The sequence below is a fragment of the Corvus hawaiiensis genome, chromosome 15 (assembly GCF_020740725.1).
Source record: "Corvus hawaiiensis isolate bCorHaw1 chromosome 15, bCorHaw1.pri.cur, whole genome shotgun sequence".
In the NCBI taxonomy this organism is placed as follows: domain Eukaryota; kingdom Metazoa; phylum Chordata; class Aves; order Passeriformes; family Corvidae; genus Corvus; species Corvus hawaiiensis.
In genome coordinates, this window is record NC_063227.1 from 10,738,820 (window position 1) to 10,761,933 (window position 23,114).

Sequence of the window (23,114 nt, forward strand, 5' to 3'; positions counted from 1 at the left end):
AGGCACTGAGCTGCTGCCATCACCAATGGAGAGTTTGTGGTGTCTTGGTTGCCTTTCATTGACCTTAATTTTGTTCCACATTTGGTGTCTTTCATCTGTGTGATCAGGGATTACTTCTGGTCCTCTGATGCATAGGCACATGCTTACACCAATTCCTTCTTAAAGAGGATCATTGCAAAGGCTTTACCCCCGTCTGGAACCATTAAAAGTTGAATGAAAAATGATAGCATCCCATTCTCTGATGATACCATCTCTCTCTGATGGCAAAATAGTTGGCAGGAACTTAGTATTTTCAGCTGGAATAAGCTTCAGCTGAAATCCCAGAGAAGAGTATCAGGTTTGACACAACTTGATAACTATGGTCAGCAAGGACTGATACTGGTCGAATCCATGGAATGTAGAAAAATGGTTTGTATGCATCATCCTGCAGAGTTTCCAAATGAACATAACATTGCTTGATTTTAGGATCAAATTCTATTCCAGCTTGTGTTCTGCAAATGAGCACCCTTTGAATACTGCCCTATTTGTTCTGTACAGTTTTATACCCATGGTAAAAATCCTTTTATTTCCTAAAGATTTTTAAAAAGAAAATGAACAGTGTTCAATACTTAATCTAGAAGCTCTACACAAAATCATTATGGTGACTTGAATAATTTTTACACCTAAACCAATAGCAGCAGTGTGTCTAAACTCTATAACTTAATACAAGATTCTGGGTTTTTTTAAAGATTTTTAAAAAGCTCAGGCCTCACATCATCTTAGGGAATCCTGTTTCCTCCCCAATACACCTGCTTGTATAAGGAAATCTTTTCTATTGAAAACAATAAAGCAATAACTGAAACCATACAAAATAATTCTGTATTAGTAGAAAGGCTTTTAGATGTTAATAAGAGTCCCTCAAATGTACTGGTAATAAGATGCTCTCAAATATACTCCATAGAAATAATCTAAAAAGGAGTGCATTTGTATTGTAAAAGTGGTCTGTGCTAATTACATGCTTTAACATAAAAAACTCATCTCTTGCCATCGTATGGTTCATCCAAGAATGGCAGTTGTGCAAGGTGTCTTCTTAATTAGAAGTTAATGTATTTTTCATTATTGTGCTTCTAAAAAGGAAAAGCCAAAGCCTTTTTAGCAGTTGTTTGGAAGATGGGCAGGAAGCCTTAAATTACACTGCAAGAGAGCACTGAAAAAACATTGCTGAAGAAGGAGCTTATGGGAGCCCAGTATGAGCCAGGGAACTCAAGGCACCATGAAAAACAGTAGAGGGAATTAAGGAAAACAGCAGTAAGATTAAAAAAACAATTCTCTTGTATGAGTGGCCCTCTATTTCATTTCTCCTAAAGAAGAGATGTCCTCATTAGCCCTACTGCATGCTACAAATTATTGTAATTATCAGTTCTTTGTCCTGTCAAGTGCACTGCAAATATTTTTTTCATTAAAAGAAGCTCTTCATTATGTAGAAAATAACTACATTACTAGCCCCTATGTGCTGTTTACATGCTTCAGGCAGCTGGATGAGGGTGGTGGGATGGACTCTTCATCCCTGAAGTGTTCAAGGCCAGGTTGGATGAGGCTTGGTGCGGCCTGGTCTGGTGAAAGGTGTCCCTGCCCATGACAGGGAGGTTGCAACAAGATAGTCATTAATGTCCCTTCCAACCCAAACCATTCAGTGGTTCCCTGGGACATCTCTATTCCTATGGGCCTCTGCCCCTGCGTTGCCACATCCCTGATCTCTTCCAGCAGGTACCTGAAGGCAGTGTGATTTAGTCTTCCTGGCTTAGCTGCTAACCTGCTCAGTGATCTTGATCAGGGTAATGTTCTCCTTCCCAATATTCCCTCATCTCCCCTTTTGATTTTTAAGGTTTGATGGTCAGACTGTGTCAGTCTTCTCATGTAATGCCACTGGGAGCCACCATAACACAAATAGTAGCACCATGTTGGTCAAACATTCCTAATTTTCATCAACCATCTATCAGAACTATAGTTACTTTTTATTTAAAAGAGCTTGTACTCTTCCTGAAATAGCACTGGGAATTTTGAGTGGGAGAAATGCTCACTGCTGGCAGACACAGCAATGCTATATGGACCTTGCAGCCCAAAGTCAGGCTCAGATCCACAGTAGTGAATATACTTTGTGACACATTAGCTTCTCACTTAGGTGGAAGAAGCAGAAGAGAAGGGGTACAGAACTGTTGGAGTACATTTTCACAAGCAGGTTTTGCACTAATTCTTCAGGATCAGTTGCTATGCCAGAGCCCTGAGTCTGTCCAGGCTGCCCAAGGCTGCTGAAGTAGACTGAATATTTTAGTGACAGATTTAAGAGGTTTGCTACTCAAGAGATGTTAAAACAATTTTTCAATTGGACAATATGTGAAGAGATGGAAAATTGTGCTTGCAAATGTCGATACTGGAGTTTTTTTCATTTTTGTTCCATGTATGTAACATTCAGAACTTGTATGGGGTGTAAGGACAGAGTTGTGAGGTAAGTGGACAGGATGAAGAGTAACTTTACTAGTTGATGGGAGTAACCTAAACCCCATGTGTGGTTTTATGGTGTCAGCACTGCTTGAAGTGGTTCTTCCCAAAGCACATGGCCTTGGGTGAGGTAGTGTCTGTCTCTTTGATCTATGTTTTACTGCTGTTATTGCCAGTGGACATGAGGAAGGAGGAGCCTTGGTGCTGGGAGAGGTTATTTCATTCCCCAGCCCAGGTTTTGGAATTGGCTGAAGCAAAGTAACACCAGCTGTGAACACTCCCCATTCCTCTCAATGGGCCATTACCTTGAATTTTCATCATTTATATGCAATATAGTTTTCTTATTGCAGAGCTTGGGAATGAGATGAAGCAAAAACCATCATGTGAATTACAAAGCTGTGGCTACAAGAGCTTGGACAATGTGGCCTGATTGCCCAGTCACTGTCTCACTGCTGCCAAAATACTCCATAATGGCAATCTGCACCCAGGGTAGTTTTGGTATCACATCTGACCTTTCTGTGTGGCCACACATGGCAAAAGATGCAGCCACATCTGGTGGTGTTGGCCAGAAGGAAACTATGTGACATAGTGTTGTTTCAGAGTGGTAAGGTTTTCAGTAAGGTCTCCTGCCTCAGGAGTTTCTTTTGTGTGGCACATGTAAGTCAAAATAACTGGGGTTTTTATTTAAATAAAATATTAGAAAGCATTTATTTTTTAGGACATCTGTATCTCAGGTGCCATATGTGACTGTGTTTGGTAAACAAGTTTTCATGCTTGGTGACTTCCAGTGTTTGGGCAATTTAAAAACTGGTTTTATCTACATTTCAGTGGCAGCAGTCTGACCTTAATTCTTCTTTTTCAAGGAACAGACCTATTCTTGTACCTTTTCAAAGGACTTTGGCAGGAGTGTTCTAGAGAAACAAGCCCAGATGACCTCAAGCCAGAGAGCCTTTGCTTGTCCTCCTGTTACTGACTGCTTTGTATAAACTACTGCAGCCAGGCTGGCCAGCGAACCGTCTTAGTGCCCTCATGCCACAGCTAAGATGCATCAGGAAATGGATGCAGCGAGTTTGATTGAGACAGATTCAATTTGTCTCTTACTTGGCTTTACTGTTTATGGGGTTTTTTTGTACAGCATAGGTACCCCATCTCCTTGCCAAAATCCTCCAAAGTTACTCCTGAAATGAGAAAGGAAGGCAGAGAGGGGAGAAGAGGAATAGCTTCCCTTTGTGGTATTTGATGTTATCCCTGTTATTTTGCCTTTTGCAGAGGTGGTTCGGCTGAGCCTGCCAGAGGACCAGAGGGTCACTGTGACCACCATCACCGTTGGCCTCAGCGCCGTCCTGACCTGCAGCATCCGTGGGGCGCTGCAGCCTCCCATTGTTTGGAAACGCAACGGCGTCATCCTCAACTTCCTCGACCTGGAGGACATCAACGTACGTCCTGAGCCACTCCTGTTATTGTCTGATCGGGGCATTGAGTATGACCTCATTTAACTGATGGCAGATATAAGGGTGCAACTTTTATCTTATTATTATGGAAAGTGGAAGATGGTGTGCTATTTAGATTATGTGTGAATATGTCTCAGGAATAAAAGCAAAGCAACGTGCATGCAGAGGAGAGCAGGAGTACTTGGAATATATGAAATTATGCTCCTTTCATTGGTGCAACCTGTGGGCCAGAGACATCGAAACTCAGGGGAAAACAGCTCTGCAGACCATTCACTCCTCAGGGGTGTCTTTCCCAGTACAACAAAACAAGTTCATCAAGAACATGAAACAAAACATTTATGGTTGGCAATGAATCTCTCCTTTCTCTAAACCAAATAATCCATTTTTATCTCCGATCCTCCTGTTTCACTTGCCTTTGAGCCAATTCTCTTCTCTCATTCCTTGGCTGTTATTTCTGACAAGCAGTTTAAAAATGGAATTATTCGGCAAGGTGTGGCAATGCCCTCGCAGGAAGAAAGATGAATCTCTTTTAAGTCACAGTGCTGGTCTGATCTGTGACTCATAGTTGATAGTAAAGACAATACCTGAATGATGATATAAACTTATTTATTTAATAACATTTAATTACTGAGAGAGTGCAAAGTAGTGTACAAAAAATATGGTCTGTATTTCATTTCTCTTTGCATTAAAGTACATGGTAAATCAGGTTTTATTTTAATTACACTACGGTAAGAGTTGATTTATATTTTTTTCAGATCTTGTTAATTTGATAACCACTCAGTTCAGAGTTGTTACAGTCAATACTATAGCTCCCTAAATTGTTGTGTATCCAGGATTGCTGAAATGGGAAAAATCTTTGGTTTATTATTCTGCAGTAAAATATGAAAATTACAGCACATGGGACAGAAATACACACAGCATCTCAGTACTTTATTTGTTGACTCCTCCTTAGCAGGAAAATCATGTGCACCATGTATAGGTAATTACTGTGTGCACAAACTCAGTAATTAAAACCTTCTAAACATCTTTTTCTTTTCATCACAGCAAGTATTACCCTTTTAAAATATTTTGTATTTCTTGTCACTGCTTCGAGCTTGACATGGAAATGCAGCAGAGCCTCTGGAGGCTCAAGAGCAGTCTTAGGATTTGTTGAAAAAATAAATAAAAATAATGAAAATTCCAGGTATTTACCTTACATTTATGAAATTTTGGTTATGATGACATTAATCTTAAAGAATTAAAGTTCCTGTGTGAACTGGACGCAAAATGACAGTCCAAGAATCAAAGTAGAAGCACATTATTGAAGGACTGATAACACTTGGCTCTGATGGTTCATTTGCAACTCCTACTATTTTAAACAGAATGTTGAATATGTTTTCAGACTGAAATGCCAATTCCTCACATAATTTAGCACTGGCCCAAGTGGATTTCTGGTTTGCTTACAAGTAATTCTGTTTCTTATTGGTGATTCTGTGTTAAGAGGCAGGGTTATGTCTTTGCGCATGAGCTGACTGGTTCCTGAATGATTGAACACCCCCATGGAGTGTAATACAGCAGGAAAAAAAATCTTTTTTTGATCTGTTTCAACTAGTATACCACTGAGAAACTATATCAAAAGAGCACTCTGAGATTGTTACAAGGAGAAAAAACAAGATTTATGCCTCAATTTTAATGTGTCACATACCAGTTCATGACCTCTATCGCCTTGTCATATAACACCTACTACTAGTGAACATCAACTTTTTTTAGTCTAATGAAACCTCCACACCTTTTTCATCTTTAATTAAACTGTGTAAATTTTTTTATGTTCTGTATATACACTGCCATCTGTATTCTGGTCTGGTTGCTTGAGGAGGCACAATTTGGGGATTGCCATTTTTTGGTTTTCCTCTTCTGTGGTGGGCGTTATGTAGGATGCTTGACCTCAGGCATGTCTACTCTTCTGGCTACTGAGGATGGGCACTTGCATGTCTGAAGCACTTGGTGGCAGCAAGGACAGTCCTTCAGCTGCTAAATCCAGCCTTTTATTTATCATGGTCTGGGTTGGAAGGGACCTTAAAACTCATCTCATTCCAACCCCCCTGCCATGGGCAGGGACACCTTCCTCTAGACCAGGATGCAAAAAACTTCATGCAGCCTTGTCCAGTGTCCATTCCACCTTTCAGGAATGGGGCATCCACAGCTTTTATGGGAGCCGTGTCAGTGCCTCACCACCCTCACAGAGATTTTTTTCCTAATATCTAATCTAATCCTACTCTCTCTTAATCATTCCCCACTGTTCTGTCACTACATGCCCTTGTTAAAAGTCCCTCTCCACCTTTCTTGTAGGTTCCCTTCAGGTACTGGAAGGACACAATTAGGTCACCTTTAATCCTTCTGTTTTTCAGGCTGAAGAATCCCAATTCTCTCAGCCTTTCTTCATAGCAGAGGTGCTCCATCCCTCTATTAATCGTGGTCTTTTCTTAAACACCTAACAGCTCAGGTCAGGGGGTGGCAGCAGACAGTTCAAAGCTTCAGCCTTACATGGGTACAGAAACTCACATAAAACAATAATCTATTTAAAGGCATTGACAGCAGAAAGTAAAGGCAGTGTGCTTCTTAATGTACTTGAAGGCAGTTAATTAAATTACTTCAGTTTTCCTTTAGTACGCCTCAAGCAGAAACTCGATTGCATTTCTACTTTTCACAATAAGGTTGGCAATTTGGCTAATTGGAAGTGCAACAGGAGATTAATTGTACCTTTTTAACTTCAAGAAAATCCTCCCTGCTCTTGACACAATGGTAATCACATACAGAACTACAGGATAGTCACACACTTGGAAAAATCCTGGTATTATATTTCAATTAAACTCTTTCTCTTCTAAATGCTAATTCAGGAAGTCAGATGAAATTAGAAGCTCAAGTCTGAAAAAAACAGAATCATGCCAACTAAGTGTGAAAGCAGCACAGGAAAGGCTACTACTGAAGTGTCCTTTGTTGCTTTATTCTCTCCAGATTCATGACAAATGTGATCTGAGAAGGTAACCTCTATTCCAGGGTAATACTGGGAGTGACAGACAATCAACAAAAACCTAGATAATACCAAATGTGCATAGAACTGAAAGATTGAAGATTACTATAAAGCCTAGTTGTTTAACTGCATTAGTTAAATCATTTTTATGTGATATCTTGATTGGCAACAAAATATTTATAATTTTTCATTGCTCTCTTAATCAGAAGCTTTCATAAACAACTAGTAATAATTTGTCTTGTCCTGTCTGTGGGAGCTCTGTTAATGAGTTGTCACGTAGCTATTGCAAAAGAGCCATCCTAATGGTACATGTAATTAAACAATTTCTCTTGCAAACATTTAAGATTGCTTTTAGCATAAAAATATTATTTCTCCATAAATTACCCATCCATATTATTTATCCATTAGAAGTCCCTTTGCAGTTCCACTTTATTAAAGTCACATCAACTTTTCTCATGCAGAAAATAACTATAATGTAGCTGAAACTGATAAAATTGTTATAGCTATAAATTGATTTCTGACTACAAAAGTGAAGTGGTAAAAATGTGTCATCTTTCAAAATAATATACTTTTGCCTCCTAGGGACAAGCGATATGTTTTCTCAAGTATGTGATTAGGAAAGCATTCCTCAATTTGAAAATAAAATAAACTCCTCACGGAGTCAAATGTATATAATATTTATAGGGTAGTGTTTCACATGACTTGACATTATTTCCAGAGAAACATGTGTAAATGTAAAATTTATAAATATAATTTGTTCCTTCAGAAGCATGATGAAAGAGAAGATTACCATAAGAAAACAAATATGGTGTAGAGGTAGATAAGAATTTGGTGAATTACCAAGTGTAATGCAGGTAGCTATAGCATAAGCTCTTTAGTGTCTTTCATTACTCATTTCATTTTAATCTGTACACTTTAACTCACACTGGCATCGGATCATTAGTTCAAAAATAGGCTTTACGTAACCAATTGCGTAAAGACAGAGTTCTTCATTTCTGCTGATGTCAGGTAGGATGGCGTGGCCTTGCTCTCTCAAAACATCCCACCCAGGGACAGGCACGGAACTCCAGACCTTGATTTCTGGTATTCCACATCCACCTGGGAAATCACCTCCATGTACATCTCATGGCCCTTACAAGAGCTGTGCCTACCTGCCTTGATACACATTTCATGTATATTCATGAAAATGTCCATTTTACATGTATAGTATTTGAAACCCACAGCAAACAGCCAACCTTTAAAGTGCAAGTCACTGGGATTAGTTTTCTCATTAAAACAGTCTGTATGAAGGCAATATTTTCATGTTGATGTTTTTAATGTAGATTCTCTGTTAAATAATAAAAAGATCATGTGTGAATATCCCCATTAATTCCCTGCTAATAGAATTTGGGCCATTAAAATGATCAAACCCTGGGCCGTCCTAGATACTGCAGTGATGCAGTGATGGGAGCAAGGTACAAAAAGTTGCATATTTAGAACCAAGTTTTTTCTCTTTCAAATCAAAGTTTAAGAAATTGCTTATAGTTTCTTAAGGTTTTTATAGGCTCTAAAATAGAGGTTAAGTGCAAAATTACTACTGACAGTATATTCTGAATATATAGTCTCACATTTTGTCATAATGAAGATTACAGAAATTGTATCCACTTGTATTTTTAGAGGAATGCACCTACTATTAATTCTCCTTGTCATGTTATCTCTGAGTTTCTCAGGATATAAATCTCACACATTTTTCACATGTATTGTAATTACACAACTATATAAAAAGTTCATTCCATATGTGCAAGGCAAAAACTTTTTTTGACTCTCCATCAGTCTTATGTTGTGTTAAATTCTTTGAGCAGAAAAACAAGAAAAGATAAATTAATACCCCATCAGGCTGTATTTGCAATAGCATTCTGGCATTTGCTTAAGGCTGAATTTCTCTCCTTGTAAATGACTAAAGTGATATGTAAAACCAAGAACAAACAATATTAATGAAGCATAAGTTCTCAGCTGGTCTCTAGAAATGAATTATTAAAAGCATCAAAGAAAGTGATTTAAGGACCCATGATTAATTTAGTTTTTATTATTTTTATATGAATCACGCATGAATATATTGTAAAAAAGATCAGAGACATTTGATTAGTGAGGAGAACTCATTTCCAAAGTGATAGCCATTATTGTAGATTTTGCATAATAATAATCTCATTAAATGCTTGGGTACATTTCATTTTAAAATCCTGTAAACATTATCAGAGAGAGATTTCTAGGACACTGAGGATCAGGCAAGCTTTTTTAGTCTGAACTAGTTAATACATCTTAGTTGCTTTCCTGGTGATTGTGAGATCAGGATGGTGTTTTTCTTCATCTGGAAGTGTTCAAGGCCAGGTTGGATGGGGCTTGGAGCAACGTGGTCTAGTGGCAGGTGACCCTGCTCATGGCAGGAGGTTGGAATGAAATGTGCTTTAAGGTCCTTCCAAGCCAAACTATTATGGGATTCTAGTGGAAAACCTGTGACACCAGCAAGCCCCTTTGCCAGGACTAGTTTCATCAGTAGGCACTGAAACCACATGGAGAAGGTCTCCAGCTTGCCTGGGCTTGGGAAAGGGCTGAAATGGAAGGGGTTAAAAATTAAGTGAATTATTATTAGTAATAGGTGTAGTAATAGTATTTGGAAAGCAAATCTCCCAGGAGAAGAACCACTCAGGGAACTTCATTCCCTCTGCCATTATTTCTGCTATGAACACTTTTAAACCATCATGGTGGGAGGTATCAACTGTCTTTGGTGCTCCCCCCCAGTATTTATTAGGAGCATTCAGTATCTAACTTGGATGGTTTAAAATCACTGGGATTAAATGGCTTGGTCCAAGGAGTGTGTACCTCATAGTGTCATACTGTGGGGTGACTGGTGCCAGTGTGCCCTCCCTGAGAGCTGGGGATGTGAGGAATCTCTGGCTTCATGTCACTGGGATTAACTTTTCTGTTTCTTCTTCCTATTTGTAGTTTTAAGTCAAGTTTGTGATTTTTTCTCAAGCAACTGGAACTTAACCTAACAAATAATAAGCGTCTATGCTCATTCCTCTTCAAACTTCCTGAAAACCAAGAAACTGACAAAAATTTAAAGGGTTTTAAATGTTGGAACAACCCCAAGGCACGTTAGAAAGCTTCATGAAAATGCATCTGAAACAGGCAAAAGGTGGGTGGCAGTGCCCTGCACCCTGTGGCATCACAGCCAGCTCAGCACCCAGGGTTAATGTGGCTTCTCTCTGCCAGCTCCTTCCTAGGTGTCAGAGCAGGAGATTTGTAGTGTTACAATCACATGTTGGAATTCACTTGAGACAGAATGTGAACAAGATTTACAAGCAATATGCAACGTTTTACACATCTCTGAGCGCAGTGTCTCTGAACCGCGGCAGAGTGCATGACCAGGGAATGCATTAGAATGGGAATGGGATAAATAAATATGAAAAATCTTGTGTTTGGAGAGACCAATGCCTTGGGTAATCAGTAGTGATGGAAAGGAAAGTAAATACTATACCAAAAAAAAAAGGTATATATCCATTTTCTAGGATCTGCTTTGTTATTTTTTTAGAGCAACTTTTTTTATATATATATTTTATAGATTACCAAGCTGTTATCAATGTAAAATGCAGGGTGGTGCATTTTTTTAATCTTGAAAAGTTAAAACATATTCTGAGGTCATTTAATCAATCCTTTGGTTGAAGAGTAAGTGCAAGACATGAAAGAAGCTCCTGACGGGCAGAGAGCTTTTTATTTGAAAAAGGGAGAGAAAAGGTGATATGAACTGCTGGAGAAGTCAATTTATCAGCTGCCACTAGTTGACCTTATCAATTATGAGAAATTATAAGCATAGCTTTCTGAATTTTTTATTAGAAGAATTATTTTATAATGAAATTCATAAGGTAGAGGTGATGAACACCCTGCCCTTATCTGGCTGTCTTGATGCAGGGCTCATGATTCTGTGGGGTTAGATGGGTACTCCCTCTAGTTTCATCACTTCTCTTTCTTCCTCTTCACAAGAAAATGGTGAGACACCCCATCCCTGAGCACCCACATCCATTCCAGAGACACCCCATCCCAGGAAGTGTTCAAGGCCAGGTTGGATGGGGCTTGGAGCAACCTGGTCTGGTGAAAGGTGTCCTTGCCAATGGCAGGGGGGATTGGACCATATGAGCTTACAGGTCCCTTCTAACCCAAACCTTTCTATGATTCTGTGGTAATTCACCTTCTGTGGTAAATGAGGAAAACCGTGTCTCAGGACTTGCTTTTTTTGCCTTTCTACTGATTGCCTGTTCTTCTTCATGGGATGGTACATTTAAATGACTTTTCAATTCACTGTGGGGCATTACTGGGGTCGAGTAGGGCAGTAACAGCTCCCTGGGGTGTGCAGCACTTGCTGAGCCTCCTGGACAGCCCTGAAATACTCAGTTTTAAAGCTGGGATAGAAGAATTATGTTGCATCAGTTTTATAGATGTTTTTGTTCTGTTTTGACTGCTTTCGTGTTCATGGTGACTTGGAGAACTGGCTTAACAAGCAAAAGCTATATGAACTAAGTCAAAATATGTGAAAATGTTTCCTCTGCTTTTTTCCATTGTGAATTCTTCCCATTTCCTCTGCCCACTCGATCCACATCCCAGCAAACTGGAGCATGCAGCCCAGCAGCTGTCAGTGCTCACTCACACCCTGTTAGCACAGGGCAATGGCCTGTGAGCAGCTGAGCAGCTCCTCAGAGCTCCCAAAGGCAGTGCAGTGGAGGGGGGGTGCGGGGGGGTAGTGGGACACATCCCAAATACATCTCACAGGTTCCAACTGCAACGCAGCACTCCTGACTGCAAGATGTGAAGTTAGAGGCTATTAAGGAATCAAAGACTCATCATTTCCTAATGCTCCAGGGCTTGGGTTTTTACAGCACTTCCAAATAAACTCTTATGAAATACACACAGAAAGTGCTTGGGCATAAGAATGCATCCATAGATATAATGTAACAGTGAAATCCTAATGTACTAACTATATCCACAGGGATACACAAGGAGAAACCATGAGCTGCAATAAACACAGAAAGTCATTAATTTGTTGGAGAATTCAGTCTACTTTTTTTGGCAACAAAAGGTTCAGTATCATACATTTAAAGACACAATCACTTTTTCCTTCCCACACCTAACACTTTTAATAATATTATAGTTATATATGAATTTACTGTGTGTGCAGGTTCTAATTCAGGTTGATAATTCCCTTCTATGCTTAACAGGGTGATAATGGTGTTAACCTAAATCATCTTTTATAACTTTCTTTAAGCATTAGAAGTCAGAAAATAGTTTTTAAAAGTCATAAACTGCTTTTACCAATATAAGCCCCTCTTTTCAAGAAAAACACATTTGGAAAGGAAGTGAATAATACAGTAGTGTTGCATCTGTTTGGTTGTGCAAGGGTCTTTGCTTATATTAATACATTTGTATGCATTGGAAAAAAGCAGATCATCCTTAAAAACACAATTAGAGAGCACAAACCAAGCATTCAGAATATTTTTCTTTGACATTTTAAAGGAAGCAACATACTTAAATAGAGATTATATTGTCCTGTTTTTCCACAATTTCTTATAAATCATTCCATTAAAGTAGCCATCCTGCTTTTATTGATCTAAACTCAATTTTAGTTTCTTTTAACCTCCAAAAACTGTTATTAAGTCCCCTCCAGTGCAAGCATTTTCTCTATCTCATGCAAGTACCATTTGAACAGGGTTGGTGTCTTTTCTATTAGCAGTTATTCATGCATCTTTGCTTTCCATCAGGAAAGATCTAACTGACCAGAAAACAGGCAAATGCTTGAAATGGGGATTTTTGAGTAGATATTTGTAATAATGTAATGGATAACTTAACCAACTTATCCCATAGTATACATGCCTGACACCAAGGTGACAGTAATATCTGAGATGCTTTTGATTATAGATAATGGATTTCAGATCATCTATGGATTTACTCCGATTCTTTTTAATTGTTCATACATTTGCCCATTGGGGCAGCACAGCCAGCAGAACCAGGTTATGATTGTGGATATGTCTGCACCCTCTCAGGTGAACGTCTGTGCTCTGAGAAGGGTTGCGCCCTATCAGTAAACTCCATATTTCTCAGTGCTCACTTTCAATCTGCCTTAAAGCATGTCTAAAAACTAGGCAAGTTCTTAAAATTCTCTCCCCTCTGCCAATGCTGACCTGCCACTGAGAGATGAGGCATGAAGACTCTTCTTAGTGCCAGACAGAAGATTTTGGAGAAGATTCAAGAGCTGACAGAAGTAGTGCCAGATCAATCCGTACTGCAAGAGATGAGCTGTTTTGTACTTCTCTTGAAGGGTGCCAGCTGGCAGTGCACGTCTGCTGCAGAATTGCAGCTTCCTTCAAAAAATTTTCAAAGTGTGGTGTCTGGAAAGGAAGGTTCAAACTGCAAAGCACGTGCATCCTGAAGAGGCAGGAAATGTGAGATGTAAGGAGGCCCAAAAGGTCTGGGGGTTAGAAGTCAGCCCATCCAGTGATCAAACAACTCATGCTTATAATCTCTGAGCACCTGGCAGGGGTTGGCAGCAGCAGGTGGATGTGGATGGTTCCTTATAGTGCCAGAGCTGCCATGGGTGCAGCAGGGAAGGAGCAGTGTCAGAAGCTCTGTTTGTGGATTCCCTTCCTCCAGCACAAAGAAATCAGGACAGGAGTTCTTGACTCTGAGCCAGCAGACCAAAGTGATGTTTCTGTTCAGTCTGTCCCCCGTGGTGGGTTCTGCCATGGCAGGGGAGGCAATGAGCTGTCAACTCCTCACCACACACACTGCTGCATGTCCCAGACACAAGGGTGGCAGCAGGCAGGACCTCCTGGAAGGGCTTCCCCTGCACACCCTTCTGGCTGCACACTGGAGTTTTGAAAATGAGTCCTGTGTTTTCATAAGCAGAACGACTCTCCAACATTCACCCTGTCGTACTGGGTTTGTGCCACCCTGACTCAGTTGAATTTTCCCGTAATATTGCAGTGAAATTACTCAAAGAGTTCAATTTAGCATACTTGACATGTGGGGATGATTACAGAAAAATCATTCTTTCAGCTCATGAACTGTTTTTAAATGTATCCTCCACAGTTTGCATAGAAACACAAACACTCTGAAGCTGCAGAAAGTCTAAATGTTGGTGGAGTAATAAGAGAAGCTGCTTCATATAGCCATCACTGCTGCAGTTCTGTTAACTATAATCTGGTAAAAAAATATTGAAATTAATAAATAAATAATTAATTGAAATAAATTCCTAAGCAGGGTGCTTGTACAACTTACTAAAGTGCCAAAAATGTGTCTACTAACTCAATCCTTCCCATCTGTAATCAAAAATAGAAACAATGCAAGAGCAAGTCTAGGAAGATGAAGGGGATGAAGACAGATACTTGTTAAGCAGTTGCAGATCTAAACAAGTTTGTTTGAGAAAAGGCTTTTTGTCTTCTTCCTTGTCTTCTGCCTAGGATATTGTCTAAGTGACAAAGAGCTTCAGTTCTTTCTTATCAAGTCTCAAGGCTGCAGTGGATTTTCTGAGAACCAGCACAGATAAAGGAAACCTTAACGTACCCAAACGTTAGCATTTTACACATCTGAGGTTAACAGGTAGATACTAAATTCCCCCATAAATGAAACAGCTGGAAATGGCCATCTTTTTTATGTGCAAAGAGCGCCTTGTTAGCAACGAGCACAAAAGTTCATATTCTCAGATGAGTCACTTTGCCTTACTCTTAAATTGCTGCTCATTTTCTTCCTGCGTGTTGATTTATGAACTTTATAACCTACTGTTCAAAATTCAAGCTGTGTCCCCAGGATGCATTGCTATCAAAACCACTGAACGGGTAGTCTCCATTCATGTAGTGTTTAAAATATTGTTACTAAATAATAAGGCACCTTTCCTGTCTTTTGTTCCATTCAGGATTTTGGAGAAGACAATTCCCTCTACATCACCAAGGTAACAACTATTCACATGGGCAATTACACCTGTCATGCCTATGGCTATGAAGAGCTGTATCAGACCCACATCCTTCAGGTGAATGGTTAGTAAATGGCCTATATGACATTCCATGAAAACGTTTTCTAAGAAAAGTTGTGTGTTAACCTCATTCACACAGAGATGTGTAAAGTCACAGCCCAAATTATCTGTGCACGAGAGCAAATGCAGCTCGGGGTTCGCTCACTCGCGCTGTCACACAGGCAGTCAAAAATAAAAGTATCAAGGGGGCATGTGTATAATTACCTGGGCTTCAGAAGGTATCCTCACTGTAAAACAAGCTGTCAGTGACATTTCCATAGAGTTAAGAGCAGTGTTTCCAAGCATCTCTTGAAGTAATTGCTACTTTCGTCAACAGAAGTGTTGCCTCAATAATTTCTTCTTCCCGAAAATCATTTCTGTTGCGTGAAATAGCCCAGGATATTTAAATAAATATGGCAGTATTTCCAAAACCAGCTAACTCCCAGCTATATATCCAGAATATTACCTGGTTGTACTGAGCTTGGTTTGCTGCGGGCTATTTACACTGGCTCACTGGGTTGCAAAATGAGGGGAAACCATTTCACAGATGAGAGAATCACACAGTCCATATTCCAGCATTCTCGTTCACATCCGTCCCCTGGACCACATTTGTGCCTGGTGGAACTTCTATTCAGGTGCTCACTGTCTTTCTCCTGACCTCAAACTCACTCAGTCAGATTTAGTTTAAAATTACATTAGATTAAGCCAGCATTTCATCAAGGGACCAGCCCACAGAATATCCACCTCCCTACCAGCAACCAGCATTTTCCAACTTTAGACCCATTTTTACATGTGCTGATGATGCCCAGCAGTGTCTCCAGAACAGGGGACAGGGTCACCCATTACTAACTCTGGGTACATTCTGATGTACTCTGGTATGAAAGTATTTATTTTTAAGGAAAATTCAGTTACTTTATTACAGAGTATATGTATTATAAAGAAAATTAATATTTAGTCCTTTCTCTAGGTGTGTGCAGACCTGCACAAAGGAGAGCTTTCAGCTGGTAAGAGCTGAAAATTAACACACAAGTTAATAGCGAGAGGAAAAAGAGTAAAGAGGGATATTTATGCACTTTAAGAAGAGCTGTGGTTGACATGAGGTTTTGTTTTGACTGCAGCTCAGGTCTGCTGGACGTGTGTAAGTGCTCCCCCCCACTACAGTGAGTACCTGAAGGAGAGCATGAAGTATCTGGTTGATCTGAATGAAAGCTGACTTAATGTCTCTCCATAATAATTTGTCATCTTTTGAGAGAGTAAACTGTAAATCTCAGCAGTGTGGATAACTTTGTGCATGCTGCAGCTGAGAAAATAGGTTTCCTTCCTCAAAGTGCTGTTTGTTTGATGAATGGCAGTTGAAAGAAAAGCCAGCTAACAACTTAATCCTATGTCTATTATGTGATGTATTATGACGCCTGAATGGAGTTTAGTTGGCAGACAACAATATAGACTTTATCATCACTAAGACTAGAGGGCCCAAAGGCTTTGAAACTTAAACCAGAACGAGAGGAAAGCTGAATGGAGTGTGGGGAGGAGGAGATCTGTTCCACACTCACGCCTGCCACTTAGATTTAACTTGTTGTTGAAAGACCACATTTTCTTTTTAAGTGGAAGTTTCATACCATAGCTGCATGGGGGTTTTCTTACTAAAAGAAAAATGCTGTTATACAAAAACCACTGTCTATGTGGGCTTTTTAATGTGTTATATAGTCACTAAATACAGAATAAAATGCCTTGCATTCTGGTATCAACTCAGGCTTGCTAGAAAACATTGCAGGGTCTAGAAATCTTTGTCTTACAGCATCTGATATTCCCATGTGAGCCATTAGGCTTTGCAAAGCTGGGTTTTTGCAGTTCTTGATGTGGCTGGCTGGCTGCCCACATCACTAAATTTCCTCCTTTTCTGCCTGTGGCACAGTTTCCTCCAGCAACTGATGCAGGGGTGACAGCCCTGATGGGAGGACAACATTGTTTGCCTTCAAATGCATTGGAGGGTTTCCCAAGGCAGAGCCCTTCACAAGGAAACCTCGGGTTTTAGTAACTGAAAGAACAAATTGAGGAATTTTTCTTGACAAGAGTAGAGAGAAGAAACTGAGCCAAACTGAGTTAAGATGCTGAGAATCTAAGTGTAGTTGATGGGCTCTGTTCAGCACTGGGGCTTTTCTCTGTCTGTCTGTATCAAACTAAAAACTCCATCGTCAGCATGGGAGGGTTTTGTTGCTTTCCTGTGTTGGACTAAAATGGTAAGAGAATGTGACAGAACCAAATCAGCCAGAACTTGGGTGTATTTGCTTGCCTGTCTCCTCTAGGGAGGCACTGATCTACTTTCAACATCAAAAGCATGGTGGGTTTTTATTTTATGAAAATTATCAGAATTTTTCTTTTCACACCTCCCAAGTTTGTCTGTTGGGAGAGAACAGAGAAAGAAGAACCAACTGGAAGTAAACAGGTTTATCCCTAACTCTTCCCAAGCTTGCTGTGTCTGTACAAGCAGGTTCTAATTTTTAGACTGTTCTTCAGTTAATTCAGTGTTTTCAAAGCTGCAGTAACTCTTCCAGCATCCTAAGATCCTTTTTTGTACCACCTGGGCCCTGTTTTACTTTTCCCACTGAGAAACAACAGTCCAGCTCTTAAAAGAATCTGATCCTACTTACATGTGCTCTCTTAATCTGCTTTTATCCAACATATTAGATGCTCTTTATTTTTTTCTTTGCCTCTTTTTAGAACATGACACTAGCTTCTTACATTGATTAGGTAATAAAGAAAATAAGGAAATATAAGCTTAAATAGAAAGTTTGCAGCCCAATATTCACAACATTAAAAGGTTCTGAGATTTGGAGCTCTACTACCGCTCAACTGCTGAATGCTATGCAGTGTTTCCCTTTGTACCAGCTGGTTCAGGATATCCCAAATAAGATGGTTAGATCCAGATGCTTATTTTGGCAAGCAGAGGTGAGAATCCTCTTAGGCAGAAAATGTGAAGATCACCAGGTGAATGCCCTGACGTGCTGGCTCACATCTGGGCAAGAAGCATGAAGCACATGTGAAATGCAGCCTGTTTGATGTGAGAGGTTTGGTTGAGTTCATCAGTCTTAGGACTCACAGTTACTAGTAAAATTTGAGTCAGTGTATTTATACAGCTTGCCCTTAAAATCTTCTTTGGAGGAAAAGAAAGTGCTGAAAGGCAATATTTAAACAGTTTAAGAACAAAAAGTTCATCTTGCATTCTGGTATCTTTGATCAGGAGAAGCCAAGAACAGTAGGAAAATTATGTTCTCTCCCATGTATGGATATTGCTTGGGAAATGTGTACAGCATACACTAGCTGTAGAGAGGAAGCAGTTTATCACTTTCAAGAGGAAAGAAGAGGTGCTGAGGATAAAGGATCTCATAAAATAGTAATCAACTATGAAAATTGATAGTTGGCAAATCAAGAGACTGCTGAGTGTAGGGCATCATTTTCCTTGGTCCTTGCACTCAGGAAAACAGCAGAATAAATCAGAATATTGTATTCCTTGAAAACAGTTTTAAAAAAGCTGTTTGATCCTCAGCCCAATTATAAGAGTCCAATCAGACAAATTTTCCAGTAAGCAAGATGTTACAAACATGGATGTTTCGTTAATGTGGCTTTTCAGGAGAAAACATAAATGCTGCAAACTCCTTTCATATCATAAATGGAAAGAGTAAAACATCTCAAGTAAATGATTAATCTGTTAATTATTGCTACACCCTGGAATATAGAGCTCCTACAGCAGCAATGAATGTCTTTGGGCCTTGGTGCCACCATCTGTGCTCATCGTGTGCTTTATCACCTGAGCTGTTTTATAGTAATGAATTGGTCTGCTCACAAGTGAGGTGCTGCTCAGTATGCAGTAGTAGGCAATCTACCCAATCTCATGCTTGTTTCAATGCCCTTTTTTTCCTACTTTGCTTAAGATAATGGCGTTTTTATATTGCCCTTGGCTGCAGACACAGTAATGGTTAGCAGTGATATATATTCACCAAGGGAAAAAGCAAAGGGTAATCCATATATCCCAAAGTCTGGAACTGAAATCTGTGCAAGTTTAATGTGCTTACCTGGAATGTATTAATTTGTAGCAAGGACAATAAAAATACATTCTGCAGTTTGCTGTTATCACAAAGCATTTGCATGCAATAATTTACCTGTGCAGTGTATTATGTAAGACAAGGGAGAAGAAATAAAAAGTTTAAAAATAGAAGGAGAAGGAAAATGATAAGAGAGGAGGAATGGAGGTGCAGCACATCTTTTTTGTAGGTGAAAACAAACAGTTTCCTTATTAATCACTCTCGAAAAGACACCTTGCTATAATTTTAAGTTAATTTTCATACAGAGCCTTGATTCAGTGTCTAGGACCTGTGAGCTACCTTTGGCAGTATAAATCTATTCTGTTTTCAGCCCTGAAGGTAAAATAGGTGGTTTATTCATGTGCAGACTATCAAGGTGTGAGGTAAAAACCTGAGAGATGAAAGTACAGTCTGTTTGGTGAAGAGGTGCCCTGATTCTGGGGAGCTGATGGCCGTGGCCATCCTGGGAAGCGCTGACACAGGTGCCCAGATGAACAGGAAAACCTAAAGCAAACAATAATAAGTAAGTAACAACCCATAATGTTTTTGAGAGCATTAAATAGGTGATGATTGGGATGGGCTCTGTCTCTGAGAGCTGGCAGGTGAGAAGAAGACACTTGGCTTGGAGTAAAATTGCTCTGATGCCTTTGGCCATGTGAGATCTCTGCCAAGTCAGTTGATTTCACCAGGATTTGAGAATCAGACCTCCTTGGATATTGTAAATCTTCTTCCTCTACATTTGTAGGAGGCACACTGTCTTTCTAAATAAATCATGTAGGCTTTCAATGGAGCTCACTTACTAAATCATTTCATTCAAAAAATGTTACTAGTAGCAAGCAAATCATAGGTAAGACAAGCATTGAGTGCAGGACCTTCATAAAATTCTGTCAAAGTAGACAAAAATTACTACCTTTATCCTATCATCCCTGGAGACACTCAGAGAAATTTAAATTAATTTTCTAAGGTACTGATGAAATGAGGAGCTCCTGACTCTCAGTCTTATTCTGCTGAATTGCTGGGGCACTGACTCCTAAATAGAACAGGGATGGTTCCAACAGCTGCCAGCATCTCTGGCAGCAGGTCCCTTCCCCTGCTTGCCTTCCCCTTGATCTGGCACCTCCTGAAGTCAGGAGGAACTGCAAACCCAACAGTAATGGGGGAAAGAGAAGATAAAATGCTCCTAAATGCTTTTATTTAGAAATTGAAAACTCAATAAAACAAACCTCGTCTTTTTGGTAACCCCCTGATTAAAAAGTTCTTGCATGATATTTCCTTCACTGCCCTACACCTTACAACATCTTTTCTTCTCAAGGAAATAGAAGACAGGGAGCTAAACCCACAGGTCCAGTGCAGAGGTGCAGTTCAAAGCCATTCCTTTACTAGAAGTCCCTCTTTTTTTCCCTCTGCAGTTGGCTGTAGGCATTTTCTCTCAGATTACACTTCAACAATCTCTCGCTTTTAAAGCTATAAACCTTGAGTAGACTTGAGGGCTTTCTGTCATGGCTGATTCCAAGCTGACAACTCAGCCCTGGTTCACGCTTGGCAGTTGGTGCAGAAAACAGAAGTGAAATACATCTCTCTCTGGTAAGGCCCATAAAAAAATAGATACAGAAAGATGGGCAGTGTATGCTAGTGAATGCATTTATTTAAACTATCCCCACATGGATATATAGACATATAACAAGCTGCAAACCCAGATTTCATTTTATTCTAAAGCAATTGTTAAGACAATTTAATTTTGATAATCATGGAGCCTAATGATGCACTATATAAAAACAGAGCAGTGAGTTAGATACCTTAAGCCAGTGATTTCCAGAAGTTTATTGTTAAATCATTCAGGCTTTCTTAAAGCCAAACACAACCCACAAATTTTCCTGTCTTTCACCAATGCCACTAACAGTTATTCATTTTTCTTGGGGAAGAAGTTGGGCTCCCCACATATCACATCCACATTGGACTCTGCCCATGGTTTTACAAAACTGTGCAGCTTTCGGCAGCTACATCATGAATCCCAAAATCTCCTAATCTGGTACAAAAGTTGGCTGCTTCATTGTGAAATATAGATACCATCAGCCACAGTATGAGACATCCTCACATTTCCTTTTATTTTTCCCTCGAGGTGAAAAACTCTCACTGGTATCTTTCACTGATGTTGCAATATTGCAAATATTTTTGAAAGTACATGAGTAAATTGTTAAGAAATAGTTAATGGGTGGTATTAAGCCTTGTTGGTTTGAGCAGTGAAGGCAACATGATTGAAAATCAATTAACATCTCTGAAATTGTAATATAATTAGTAGTTCTGCCAATTGAGTGTATTAAATAGTTCAGAAGGGCCTTCGTGAAACGAGGTAAGTCATGTTTTGAAAACCTCTCAGTGAAAAGAAGTAATTGATAAACAGTTCATTTGTTCAGAATAAGAGCTAGTGAATACACAGGCTACTTCCTGATGGATATTCAGTTAAATACTGAATATTAAGTTACTTCTCGTAGGCAAGAACTCAAATTCCCTCCTAGATTCAGTGAAGATCTGAAGTTTATACTTTAATTCTTAAATATGTGAGTACCCACCTTAGGTCTTAATCCAACTATTAAATTCAGTTAATTACTCAATGAAAGCAAGAACAGTCTAAATGCAAAATTGGATCTCAAGGTTGCTCCCTGGCATTGGTATATTAGTTTACTCTTTTCTGTTACAGAATTACAGGATCACAGATTGGTTTGGGTTGGAAAGAATCTTAGACACTGTCTCATTCCAATCCCCTGCCATGGGCAGGGACACCTTCCACTAGACCAGGTTGCTCCAAGCCCTGTCCAACCTGGCCTTGAACACTTGCATGGATGTGGCATCCTCACCTTCTCTCATATGCCAGTGCTTGGAAAATTACTGTTTTCTGTTTTCTGCCCCCAAAGTCAAGCTGTAGAGAAATCATTCTTGTAGCTTGCACTGATAGCCAGACGGAGCTTATCTTGCTGGTTCTCAGCTCAGAGCCCCTCGTGGGACTGCAGGACAGCAGCAGCTCTCAAGCCCTGGCATGGGCGTTTCAAGTCCCCAATTCCTTGTTTCCCACAGTGCCGCCAGTGATCCGCGTCTACCCCGAAACGCAAGCGCAGGAGCCGGGCGTGTCAGCAAGCCTGAAATGTCACGCTGAAGGCATCCCTAATCCCCGAATTACCTGGCTAAAGAACGGCATTGATATCATGCCAAAACTATCCAAACAACTATCGCTCCTCGGTAAGAACAGAATTTTGATTAATTAAAGTATTGTAGACAGGGATTACGGAGGATTATTTTGCACTTTAAACCAGAAGTTCTTGTACTTTGCTAAGCCACAGTTGTTGGAAATCATGTTATAAAACCCCTTTTTTTCCCTTTTATCTCTTTCTCCTGTGAATTTCCCAGGAAATGCACTATTGATTGATGTAAGTGGTAATGGCATTCTGTTCAAAGACAGCCTGCCTGTTTCTTCACTGCCTTGCTTCTTGTGTACGGCACAGCAGAAAAGAAATGCATCAGATTATTTGAAGAGAAATTTATTAAATTATTTGTTCAGGTCTAAGCCCACACTGGATGCAAGTCAGCTGAGAATCAGTCTGCCATTCAGCCCTGCTGAAGGAATCGGGCTCTTAATTCCTCTTGGTCCATGTTCAAATGAGGGTGCAACAGGCACAGCAAAAGGCAAAAGTATTTATTTGCAGTTTTCTGTGTAAAAATATTAACCCCATCCTCAACACATGCCCCAGTCTGGCTTTGGTGGATTGTAGCCCTCAGCCTGTGTTGGTAGCACAGGTATCCCTGCATGTCACATACAATATCTCAATATGTTCCAAAGGTTTTAGGCAGTGGTCTCACTGCAAAAAGCAAAACAGTAAGAAGAACTGTAGAGAGACCCCTTTAAAGCGAAGGTTTTGGTGATCTGATGAAAAACAGTTTGCAAAATTGAAATTAATTTCTCTTCACTAAAGCCAAAGCCTTTTTCTAACAAGAATAAGAAATAAATGAAATGTAATTTATTGTTTGACGTGGGATTGTTCTTTGTTCTCTTCTGGTGTGGAGTG

The 23,114-nt window shown here is 39.8% G+C and overlaps 1 protein-coding gene across 6 annotated transcripts in view; it reads left to right on the top strand.

Moving 5' to 3' along the window:
* Positions 1 to 23,114, top strand: part of FSTL4 (follistatin like 4) — a 228,173-nt gene that overhangs the window by 184,502 nt on the left and 20,557 nt on the right. For 5 of the 6 annotated variants that reach the window (XM_048319875.1, XM_048319879.1, XM_048319877.1 and 2 more), the window contains 3 exons: positions 3,748 to 3,914; positions 14,879 to 14,999; positions 22,129 to 22,290. In XM_048319875.1, the coding sequence (XP_048175832.1) occupies positions 3,748 to 3,914; positions 14,879 to 14,999; positions 22,129 to 22,290 (450 nt within the window). The remainder of the gene's footprint in view (positions 1 to 3,747; positions 3,915 to 14,878; positions 15,000 to 22,128; positions 22,291 to 23,114) is intronic. The other variant, XM_048319881.1, reaches the window with a different exon arrangement.